Below are 12886 nucleotides of genomic sequence, written 5' to 3'. Positions count from 1 at the left end.
TTAGACCACTGTTGATCCGCCCCAACTCGGCCCAAAATCTACTGTTCAATCCCCTTGATGAAGAATGGCGCAATGGGCAATGCCAGAAAGCCGTCGGAAATGTTCGAACAGACATCGGTTTTTGAAACGTGAAATAGAGCAAATGATGTCACAACTGGAAATTTGCAATTGCCTTTTTTATCTCCGCGTGGTCTAAAGTTTACTCTGTCAGAGTGAAATCTGACCGTCACTTTTCAAAGTAAACGAGGATCGAAACAGAAAAGTAAACGAGAAACATGATGCGGAACTTGGAATTTAATGACAGTGCCCCGGAACAACAGTATCGACCGCTGGGAAGTGATATCGCACTCTTAAATACGCGTTAGATGAATCAGGAAGTTGGTCTGTCTCGACAATTGCTTTCGACAATAATTATATAATCGATAAAGTACATCAAGCAGGAAACTCAGTTTTCTCTCAGTTATCTATCGCAAAGTAACAGGCAAATATTTAAATCTGATGCAAATGTTCCAAGGGCCACTAGCTGTCACTGTTGATGACTTTTTTCACTTTTTTGCTTTTCATATCGATCGAAAGTTCTTGTTCTACTCCCAATACACATTGGAAACCAACGATTCAGCTTGTCAACTCAGTTTCTATACGTTTTAAACGCCATTATTATTGTTTACACTTGAATTCTTGACGTCCGGTCAGGACCAGAATTTACTTCTCCGTGTGATTTAAGCATACAGTCTACGCATATACAGGTTGTATTGACAAGCTAAAAACCGTCTATCTCACAACATGCGTTTAGGAGTAGAACAAGAACAGTAATGTACTTTAAAAACAACAACAGTAGATAAAATTACAAGTTACAGTTAGACCACTTGCGTAAACGTTGTAAAGTAATATGACACTTTTGTTTGACAAGCCGTTGAAGATTCTTATTTCTTTAGGTTCCGTCGGTATTAAAAGTCTGGTAAATACTCTAAAAGTTGTTTTTATTTTACCATTAACTTTGCAGGTTTTGCCGTGTTTATAAACTGTTTCAGCGTACCTTGGACTGCACAGCTAGTTGATCTACTGACTATTGGCAAGGTAATGGGGCTCCTTGTGATCATCACTACTGGTCTCTTACTCCTGATCAGCGGTAAGTTGAAGGCCAGAGATATAAATATCTCTAACCTAAATTGTACATAGATTACAAATCAAATGCTACTGATTTACTGCCTACGCAATGCTTGCTGTAAAAGCTTTATGTATCTCTAAACGGATTCAAGGCTACATTTAAGGTTATGGAGTAAGTTAGGCAAAGTGTTGGATGTTACGACGACGATGTCCAGGAAGACAATGAAGGAAAGTATGGTAGACAGACAGACAGACAGACAGATGGGCAGACAGACAGATGGGCAGACAAACCGGTAGACAAACAAACAGACAGACAGACAGACAGATGGACAAAAAGACAGACAGACAGACAGACAGATGGACAAAAAGACAGACAGACTGACAGACAGATAGATCAGAATGGTATTGAGCAGGAGTAGTAATCAGGACACAGACAGATACTGCAGATACATGATATTGAAGAAGACACAAAGTCACCTTGAACGAAAGACATATACACAACGTAATGCAAGCAAAATATCGAAATATTTTTCGCCTCTAAGACGATCACTGTGAATGTGATATACCTTAAATGCATGTCGGTTGCTGAAACAGCGTATCACGCATATCTACATTGGAGGCAGAGATACACAAAATGGTGTATGTGATCGTAACGATACATCAATAATCGAAACGTACAATCTCCAAACAAATGACAGTTATACGTGGAATACACGTCACTAGTGATTAATAGTTTTTGCCTTTCGTTTCTCATTTTCCTGGCACTATGAAAATCACTAACCTTATTGAAGGGTAGCCTTCACTTTTGTAACACTTTCGCCAATTGATTCATTCTGACGCCGGTTTCACGAGCATCTCCCTGCAAGTTTGGCCGAAGCAGGTTATTAAAAACAAACATTCCACAGTGTTGCGTCTCTTTATTTATTTATTTAAGCTTACGTTTTGCAAAGCATGTCAAAGTGACACAAGTACAAACATTAGTTTGATGATAACCGAATCAGTGTGTCTGAAAATCAAGCAACGAAATATGGAATTACGTGGCTTATCATATCATATCGTGTCGTGTCGTGTCATATCATGTCATGTCATATGTCATATGTCATGTCATATCACACTTATTTAATTTCTAGCCTGTAGAAACTATCATGCAGTCATATCATAGTGATCGTATCATATAGCATACCATTTTAGCCCCGCTGTCAACGACACGGAGGTTATCAGATGTGTGGATTGTCCGTCGTCGTCTGTAGTCCGTCAACATTCATCTTCTTAGAAACTGCTAGTTCTGTTGCTTTGAAATTTAGTGTGCAGGTTTGTTTGGGTTGATTTCAAATAGTGGCAGAGTATGCATATTTGTATTTTAGAGGCAATGTTTCTCATTTTTGGTAAAAAAATCATATTGCAAAGTGCTCACAGATTGCTTTGAAAATTTGTGTGTAGGTTGCTAGGGTGACCGTAGTCATGTTTCTTCAAATCATGGAGAAATTTGTGTATTTTTATTTGGGGCAATTTTTCGTATTTTTGGTCAAAAATTCTTCTTCTCTGAAAGCGGTTGTCTGGTTGTTTTGAAAGTTCTTAGCTTCCCTGGATTGACTTCAGTAAGTTTTTCACAAATCATGCTGGAATTTTCATATGTTTATCTTTGGGGCAATTTTTCGTTGTTTTGGTAAAAAAATCTTCTCCGAAACGGCTCGTCTTATTGCTTTGAAATTTGGTACGCAGGTTGCTAGAGGTGACCTAAGTAAGCTTTGTTCAAATTCATTTTTTCCAGTGTTTTTTTATTCCCTTCATTGACAAACCAACCACACTTATTATCTTTATTATTTTAAATGTCACAGCGAGGCTATATCGGCCGCTCGGTCGCTTGTTACATCACATCATATCGCATAATATTGGAACATACCACATCTTACCAAAGCATAGTGTGTTGTATATATCATATGTGATTACGTACGGAAAATATCATATCAGATCACATCACATCACATCACATCACATCACATCACGTCACATCACATCACATCACATCACATCACGTCACATCACATCACGTCACGTCACGTCACGTCACGTCACGTCACATCACATCACATCGGATCACATCACATCACATCACATCACATCACATCACATCACATCACATCACATCACATCGGATCACATCACATCACATCACATCACATCACATCACATCACATCACATCACATCACGTCACATCACGTCACGTCACGTCACGTCACGTCACGTCACGTCACGTCACGTCACGTCACATCACATCACATCGGATCACATCACATCACATCACATCACATCACATCGGATCACATCACATCACATCACATCACATCACATCACATCACATCACACCGCATCACATCACATCACATCACATCACATCACATCACATCACATCACATCACATCACATCACATCACATCACATCGGATCACATCACATCACATCGGATCACATCACATCACGTCACATCACATCACATCACATCACACATCACATCACATCACATCACATCACATTACGTCACGTCACATCACTCACGTCACGTCACGTCACGTCACGTCACGTCACGTCACATCGGATCACATCACATCACATCACATCACCTCACATCACATCACATCACATCACATCACATCGGATCACATCACATCACGTCACATCACATCACATCACATCACATCACATCACATCACATCACATCACATCACATCACATCACATCACATCACATCACATCACATCACATCACATCACATCACATCACATCACATCACATCACATCACGTCACATCACATCACATCACGTCACATCACATCACATCAAAGCATGACATGTCATGTCATTTTATCTCGTCTCATGGCAGGCTTTTAGTCAACATCAAACACAATGACAAAATCAGAATGTACTTCACCAACTGTACAGCGTGGCAAAGAAATTGTTGCGATTGCCGAGTCAGTTCAATTGTGGACAATTAAAAGCCAATCTTGCGCACTTGGCCTTTACAACACACAATTCTTGACGCCTATCAAAATGTCGACCGATTTTCTGAGGACTCTAAGTTTTCAGTTGATTTATTGTGCTCTTAAAGAGTTGTTGGCTGGCCTCCCTTTCAGCCTAGGGACACAAAGGGAGGATTACAGGTTGGTTAATATAAACCTACGATGTGCATTTAGCATTTCCATTACCGGCAACGCTTATTTAATTAAGTTGCATTGGGGAATACGTTGACTGTAAAAAATAGAAAACCTATCCATGCCTAGCGCCGTAACGTGAGAATAAATCAAATTCTATTGAACGAGCACTGTCTTTGAGTTGCATACCAGACAAATTACCTTACCTTCGTGTGAATGGGCCGTCAACGAGTAAGTAATCAAAGTATAAATATATATATATATATATATATATATATATATATATATATATACATATATATAATATATATATTATATATATATTATATATATATATATATATATATATATATATATATATATATATATATATATATATATATATATATTTATATATATATCTGTGTCTGTGTAAGTGTTACTATAAGGCCGAGTTTATTATTACTAAGAGCAAACGGTACGGGGACTTGATGATTGCTATTATGATGTCCACATCAAAATTATTTCCGCTGTAGCAATGCAAATCATTTGCATACTATTGAAACCATTAACTTTCAACTACACTTAGACGGTTTATTTTAACTAAGCAACATACAATTTGTAGTTTGTTTTCCTTCCGTTTTTTTATTTTTCCTTTAAAATGAAGTATGTGACACCCCACCACCCGGAGACGTAAACAGACGCGTACATCAAGCCTAGTGTTGTGTACATCCTGAAGTGATATTTCTGTTTGCAGACTACTGGTCTCAATCTCATTACTCGGCAATGTTGGTATCGATGACGTGTTTGTTACCATAAAAATGTTCTGAAAGTGATCTCTCGTCAGCAAATTCCCTAATGTCTCTAATCGTGCGTCACTTATGTCATATTTAGCTCATCAACTTTGGACACAATAAATGCTATAAGCGAAGGAATTGCACGAATAATTCATTTGAAGAATTTGAAGATTTTATGTCTCTGCAAATCCTTGCCGTTTTCCTCTCTCTCTCTCTCTCTCTCTCTCTCTCTCTCTCTCTCTCTCTCTCTCTCTCTCTCTCTCTCTCTCTCTCTCAAAGATTTACGTATAATAGGCAATGTTCTTTTACGATAGGTTTGCCATTAGAAACAGGATTCAGAGGCAAGGATCAGTGAGCTGTTTTCTTTGCTGCTTGCTGATAAAAATTTCAAACGTTAATGTTTAATGATTTAAAAGGAAAAAGGGTCGAATTGCCGTTTGATACCACGGATTGCAACAGCAGATATTGAACTATGAATATTTTGTAAGTCTGCAGTCGCCAGTGATCTTGACACAGACGTTTTATATCTATACTCAATAAAATACGATAATTTGATTAGCGCGATAATCTAGCCAATCTGCCAGTCAAAGTAAAAACGGTTTGTTGGTTTTAAACCTTGTGTGCAAAAAAAAAACAAGGACATTACGAAAAGATTACGGCCATTTGAAAATGGTAATTCAAATTTAAGCTAGTCTAATTGTTACTACACTGATTTGTTACTTAGGGATGACAAAGCTTATATTGTGTAAACAGATCAATTATGGAAAAAGTGAGTGAAATTACCAAATGATACTTTGTGATAAATCATACAATTGAAAACTGCATTGCGTCAGGAATAATATCCAATCACCATGATACAAAAAGATGAATCGTCTGCTTAATCTGTACAGGTCTGTTGAGTTGTATCTTGAAACACGGGTAATGACTGTACTGTAAAAATAGCGGACGCTAGACGCGTCTTTACGCGTTCAAAATGTACGTGTCGATGTTCAAATTTGAACGGCTAGTGTTCATATTGTTAACACTAGTGTTCATATTATTAACAATGGTGTTCTTAACCTGAACACGTAGTGTTAACAACCATCTCCTTCAAGTGTTAAAAACTCAGCATCACAGAAATTTTACAATACTGTGAAACAATTAACAATCTTTTGTTTTTTTACTTTACAATGGCTATATTAAATTTACTACTGCCTCGCTGTCCGGCAAACGTACATGGATTTTGGTGTAACGAATTTCCCACTAAGTGAAAAATATTTCCGGTCTACAATTGCTGAAAGCATGATTTTTCTAAAAAAGAAAGTATACAAAATAATTTTATACATTTATTACGTGTTGAAATTTTGAAGATTTGAAAAGAAAATCAGAAAACCATCATGAACGTTTTAATTTTAACATCGGCGTGCAAGAGGTGTTCTACTCCTAAACACTTGGTGTTCAAGTTTGGTGCTTTTTCCTAACCCATGATGCATCAAAACGGAAGTTGTGACATTTTTGTTGTAAACGCATGCTGAAGTCGTGATCGTGCGGAAACAAGACCAGTAAGGGGTGGACCATTTGATATCCTGGGGGGTCTGGAAGATTTGGGGGGGGGGCATCAATCTTACAACAATGAAGTATGCATTCCATACATATATGTATTTTCAACACAATAAGTGAGCCAAATTTTGAGCTTTTTCAGATGATTTTTTGTACATTTTAAACAAGTATGAACCTTAAAACGTAATCCACAATATTTAAGTAAAACCTGTTTTGTCATTACTTTGTTCATATTTTTTAAAACGATCTACAGTGTTCATGGGGATTTTTATTGCTTATGTTTTGATAGGAGGGTGTTAAAACCGTTGGTATGTTCCTCTGACAATATTTACATACAAATTGGCAATGTGTATTTGCCCTTTTTACAGTAAATTATTGCATTTTACTCTAGAAATGCTTTGTGTATTTTTAGAATAAAATAATTTTACTGAATATCAGTGGTCTGTAATGTTATTTCAAGGCTTGAACACCCCCTGAACGCCCAAAATTAAAGGTGTTCAACAAGCGCGCATTATGTGTTCTAGCCTTCAACACACTTATCGTTGATTAATTGGTGTTCTATCTTTGAACACTTAACTTTACAGTGTGTACTTGCTATGAAAGCGCCACTTAACTGCTGAAACTCCGTGTCCGTTGGTAATGCATTCAGTACCGTAGCCCGAGAGTTTAACCATTGAAACTGGCTTCTGACCATTATATTTAAATTTGCAAGAAAGATGGACCGCGCAAAGATGTTCGTTTAGAACCAAAGATAAAGTCTCCCAGTTTTTTAGTTACTTTGTGCCCTGTGGGCACAAGGTACTAATGTGATGGCGCGGCCCAATATGGCCAACATAGTGGGCCGTATGCTGTGGACGCAGGTATCTCAGAAACGCTTCAGTAACTTTTTCTGAAATTTGGTCTGGTGGTCACTTGGGCATGTATCTCAAACGGTCTTTTTTCTTTTTTTGATTGAATCATTTTAAAGTCACTTTTTTAGCTTTTTTCTGAAAACCACTATTTTCACTTTTTCCTCAAAACCACTGATTTGATTATTGTGATGTTTGGCATGGGTGTTCGTATAGTTGAAAACCGTCAGAAATGTTCAAGATTTGGTGATACATGCCTCACATTATTTTTAAACAATATTTTATCCATTTTTATTTTATATTTACTTGATTTTGCCTCACTTTCGCTAAAGCTACCGTCTGCGCATGCGCACAACTGTAGGACAAAATCTGAGTTGAAGAATCGAAACGGACGCCATCTTGTTTCTCGGTATGGGCACATTTTTGGTAAAGTTGACAGTGATGCACTTTTGCAGCTGTCGTGTATTTTTTGGTACGAAAGGCGCCTTTGATCGACTGAAGAATGATGGCCTCCGTAGGCGATAAACACCGGTACTGGCAGGCATATCAGTTCTACTGAGGAAGTAATCAACTGGCCCGTATAGGTCAGGGGCTCACTGAGGGGAGAACCACTTGATTTCTGGGGGGGGTATAGAGGATTTCGAGGAAAAAAAATTGTCACCAGGTGAAATAAAAGAAAAAAATTAAGCCTGTAATGGCTTGAGAAAAAAAATTCTCATAACAGACAGAAATAAAAAAGGAATTGTCACAATGCTGTTGAAATGAGCAAAATTTTGGAAACTTCATTCTCATGTATTCTTTGCTGGCATGCTGCCAAAGGCACGCAAATGTTTTTATGTGTTTTTTTCCAGCACTTATGATATAAGTATTCACTACTTTACACCTCTGTGCACTCGATGTTTTCCTTCCCTTTTCTGACCCAAGAAATCATATTTCAGGATTTCTGTTGCAATATCTTAATGGTATAGGCAATATCTAGATGGGACTTTTTGACTTCTGTAAATTGTGAAAATTTAAAACACAATATAGGAGTCAATAAACTGGTGTTAAAACCAATACATTATTCTCTCAATATAAATATGTTAGAAAGATTACAAGTTGACAATGAAAATTGAGGAACAACAAATATAATGAAATACAATGTGTGAGCCTTGTTTCTCTGACCACAAAAGATAACATCTCCCCTGAGAACATAAAAGGAATTGACTGTTTTAAAGAAAAGCAGGTATAGTACTGATCACAGTTGATTTGCTAAAAAAGTGTTCTATAATTTAAAGTTGTATATATAATAGACTTTCCATTTTGTTTGTCATTTGTTGGAATGTAAAATGAATAAATAAAAACATCCTGTGATATGTGAAACACTGGCTTAAATTTGAAAAATTGCACTGCTACTCCATTTGAAAAAAAAATTGATGCAGGTCTGACTGTAGAAATCAAAAAATGCTGTCTCTCTAACAAAAAAAAGTTCCCATACCCACTCCTGCATACCCCCCCCCGAAATCAAATGGGTCTCCCCTTAATATGCGCATGCGCACATAACAAGTTAGCGTTGTTTTTCGAGGACTTTGAAAAAAAACCCCCGAGGCCTTCATGTTTCTCGGTCAGTTGCGAAGTTTGACGTTTTAAAGGTTTTAGCGTATATTTGATTGCTGTCATGTATTTTTTGGCACGAAACGCTCCTTCGATAGACTGAAGAATGATGGCCTCCGAGGCTCCGTACTCGGTACTCCCAGTACCGGCGAATCCATTGCTTTTAATAGCGAGGCAACCCGACCGGCGGCCCGTACTAATAGCTGAGTGAGAGCGAGGGAATGCTCTGTCCTTCTACCTCCGGCCTCCATGTCATAACAAACTGGCGTCTTTTTATGTTAACGTACTGTCCTTTCGACACAGCGATTCCTTTTAGTTTTCTGTTGCTTATTTTGGGTAATTTCGACAGTTGTGCATTGATTTTGACATCATTTTTGACTTCGATCGCTAAAGTGTGTGCTTTTAAAGTTTTATGTTGACCGATTTACTAAGGAAGTACGCGCACTTCAGAATCACGGCATAATCCGACATGGTAATTTGGCATGATCATCAGATCATACATGATCCGAGATTGCACTTTAGCAAGGTCACGATAACTAATGTTGTTTGTTTCACTGTCGTTTAATACCTATATTTCCACTAAAAGACCATTAGAATTTCCTCCTGGCTACTTTGAAATCGTGCACTGGCATGCATGTAGTTGTCAACATCACTATGCTTGTTTGTGGCGAACAAAAACCCATCGGCAATCGCCACGATCTCAAAAGCGTGGCGACAGCTGATTTCGTCGAAATTGATAAAACTAAGCAGTCCAAATATATGCTAAAGACAAAATAAAAAACTCTTTATTTAAAGCGCTTACTTGAAATTGTAAAGGAAGACAAAATATTACAATTACATTCTCGCGATCTCCATGAACTGGCCTTCCGATCACGCTGATACTGAGATCATGGAGGTAGTGCTGAGATAGACAACCATAGCCAAAAGCAGCAAAACTCAGCGACAATTCTGAGCTTTATTGACACAATATTTCATATCGCAGTATCAAATCAAACTGATTACAAAATCCCTGGATCAGCGATATTTTAGTGAAATTTCCACATTAATCATAACTTGTGAAAAGTAAACGTGAAACAAAGACGTCGTGTATGCTGTCGATCGACAGCATTGTGTGAACCGTAAACCAGCTGGCATGGCATGTGCATTGACTGCACATGATAAAAGCAAGTCGACATTGCAATATCAAACGGTCTACATCTTGTGAAAACAACGACGTAGCAGTGAAAGTTGTAATAGTCATCGGTAAAAACTCTTCACTGATGAACTGATAATAGCGTCAAACAAATGAAATTGCATATTTAGAGAAGGAAAACCAACGTCTCATCGTGGCCTTGAGTGAGAATAAACAATGGCGGATGTGCGGAGTGGGACTATTCTATTTAGGTAACGGGGGTACGGAGGGACACAGATTCATGAAGGTACTGGCAAAACGTGCCATTTTCCTAGCGATGCTGTCGCGGGAACTTCAATGTCCCATTGTTGTAACACCTTTTCAATAGTTTTTCTGATCGGAAAAGTAATTTTATTAACTGTAATGATCTATTATACGCTCATCACCTTTCTGTATCGGGGTTTAACCAGGGTAAGAGCACATAAAGTAAAGTGAAGTAAGCCTTTATTGAAATCCTATCCCCATTGGGGATCTTGATCATAAAGTGCAATACAGGTTTTGCAAAATCAACAACAAAAGAGTATATATAGATGAGGATGTAACATGTTCATCAATATTTTACTCTTTTTCATTTTTATTTTGGTCTGAGTTCAAACAATTTTCCCAAATCACATAATGATGATTTGTCTGTTCTTGAAAAATGTTTATAAGGTCTTGTGTGTCTCTGAATGTGTTTTTACAAATGTTTTAATTAGTTTACTTAAACATCATGTCTACTGTGTGGCTAATGAAAGTTGCGTGTGGCTAATAAAATTAGGACCAAATTAGCCACACTGAGTAAGTGTGGCTACTAACTTGAAAATCCTACCGCTAACCCTGATTGTATGTCCTTTCCTGCACTACATAATTCAAAATTAAATATGTTTTTGGCCTATACATACTTGAAGGGTAAGCTTATTTAGTGTCATACATTAAAGATGCACTGTTGACCTACAGAGTCCAAACTTTTTATCATTGTATTGTAGATAGGTGTACACTCCAAATACTAAGTACAAGTGTGGTGAGTGTAACAAGCAAATGTTTTTTAGTCAATGGTTCATATCAAGGTTGTTGATACTTACAATCCACACTTGAACTTATGCTGGAGCGGTAACCAACCAGTTCAAATAACTTTCATTTATGTCAAAACAATTTGACATTTTGCCAAATTTCACATTTATGGCAATTAATAAACAGTAAGGAGGTACAAAGGACGTCGGTGCCCCCGGGCCCCATGTTTTATAAGAACCTTGACTTCGGAGGAAATGGACAATGTACATTAAAACGTGACTTCGCGAAAGTTTTAAAAGGAAACGCAGAGAAAGAGGGTGATATTGAAAGTTGGATTTTATTGCACTGCAATCTGGTGTGTTTTAAGTATTATGTGTCAGAGGAACGAGGGAATGTATCTAAGCGAAGAGGTCAACATATCACCATGGTACAGTTAAAACTGTTGGTGAAACCACAACATGACATCAATAACAAAACGCCGGACCGTAAAATTTGGTAGCCTTGATAGGCATATATTGCATTGATATTGCATTGAGTAAACATTTGCATTTCTGTGCCCATCACAGTTTCTGTTTTTTTTTGCAATTTTTTTTTCGTCGTCATCGTCGCTCCTTGCCCATGGATTAGTTTCCACGAGCGCCCTTATGCTTTCTTTGAAAATTCACACTGCTATTCGTAGCTACACGATTCTGTTCCGTGCAATCTCGTGAACTAACGGATCATATTGTCGACCAAATCAATTACCAGATCTGTTTTACTATTGATATGTTAATGGAGAGTACTCACCCAGCCCATCGACATTACAGCTGAAATTATTGCACTGCGCCGAAAATATTTTCAGGAAAAGTATATCTTATTAATTTGCTGTAAAAAAGCTTGCTTCATCATTCTTGTTCACTAGCGATTGCATGTACCATATCCCGAAAGAGTATATCTGTAATTATCTCTTTAGTTGTGAAAGGCCACTACAATATGAAGAGTAAAGAAATCCCAATGATTCGGTTTTGTGTGCCCTTGTCAAACGTGCCAAATGCATTACAACCACGTACGTATATCGCTCTATTCTTACTGTATTCAGAATACAGTACTCGCGTGCCTACAGTTTTCTTCGGAGCTACGTCTGGCCTATAAGCAAGTCAGGGTATGTCCAGTGTAGAGAAAGTGCAGGCAATTATGTTAACGGAAGCAATTAAAGAAAGATTCCCATAGCCTAAGGGCAATGCTCGACCGATTTACATCACTGTCTGGTCTTAGGAACGATGAATTCAAGTTCTAATTATAATGACTAACTGTTGCCCAGGTTAAAGTTTGGATATTAAAATAACTACATCGATGAAGATATATGTGTTTCTGTGTAAAACAAGAAGTATATGCACCTGTCTACTATCGAGATATCCATTTGTCGATCGCTTCATCGATTTATACCTGTCTTTATTGCTCTCCCTATTTGTCTATTGAACATACATACATACATACATACATACATACATACATACATACATACATACATACATACATACATACGTACGTACGTATGTCCATACATACTGTTACGTGCAGAGGATACGAACAAAAGGGTGAACTCAGCAGTTAACGTTTAAACAAAATTTATTACGAAAATAAAACTAATTGCTAAGTCAGGGATAGAGTACAAACTTTAAAAGTGTACAGACTACTTATCTCAGCTGGGACGGCAAAGCTCCAGTCTCAGA

General features: G+C 37.6%; 1 protein-coding gene across 1 annotated transcript in view; it reads left to right on the top strand.

The window, feature by feature from the left end:
• The window catches only part of LOC139145136 (cystine/glutamate transporter-like), a 78074-nt gene that overhangs the window by 12422 nt on the left and 52766 nt on the right, over positions 1–12886 (top strand). The window contains exon 2 of the mRNA XM_070716105.1: positions 1004–1129. Coding sequence (XP_070572206.1) covers positions 1004–1129 — 126 coding nt within the window. The remainder of the gene's footprint in view (positions 1–1003; positions 1130–12886) is intronic.

This window comes from Ptychodera flava, chromosome 12, assembly GCF_041260155.1.
Source record: "Ptychodera flava strain L36383 chromosome 12, AS_Pfla_20210202, whole genome shotgun sequence".
Taxonomy (NCBI): Eukaryota; Metazoa; Hemichordata; class Enteropneusta; family Ptychoderidae; genus Ptychodera; species Ptychodera flava.
The sequence above is the reverse complement of the archived record's forward strand: the minus strand, read 5'-3'. Positions and strand labels throughout refer to the sequence as shown.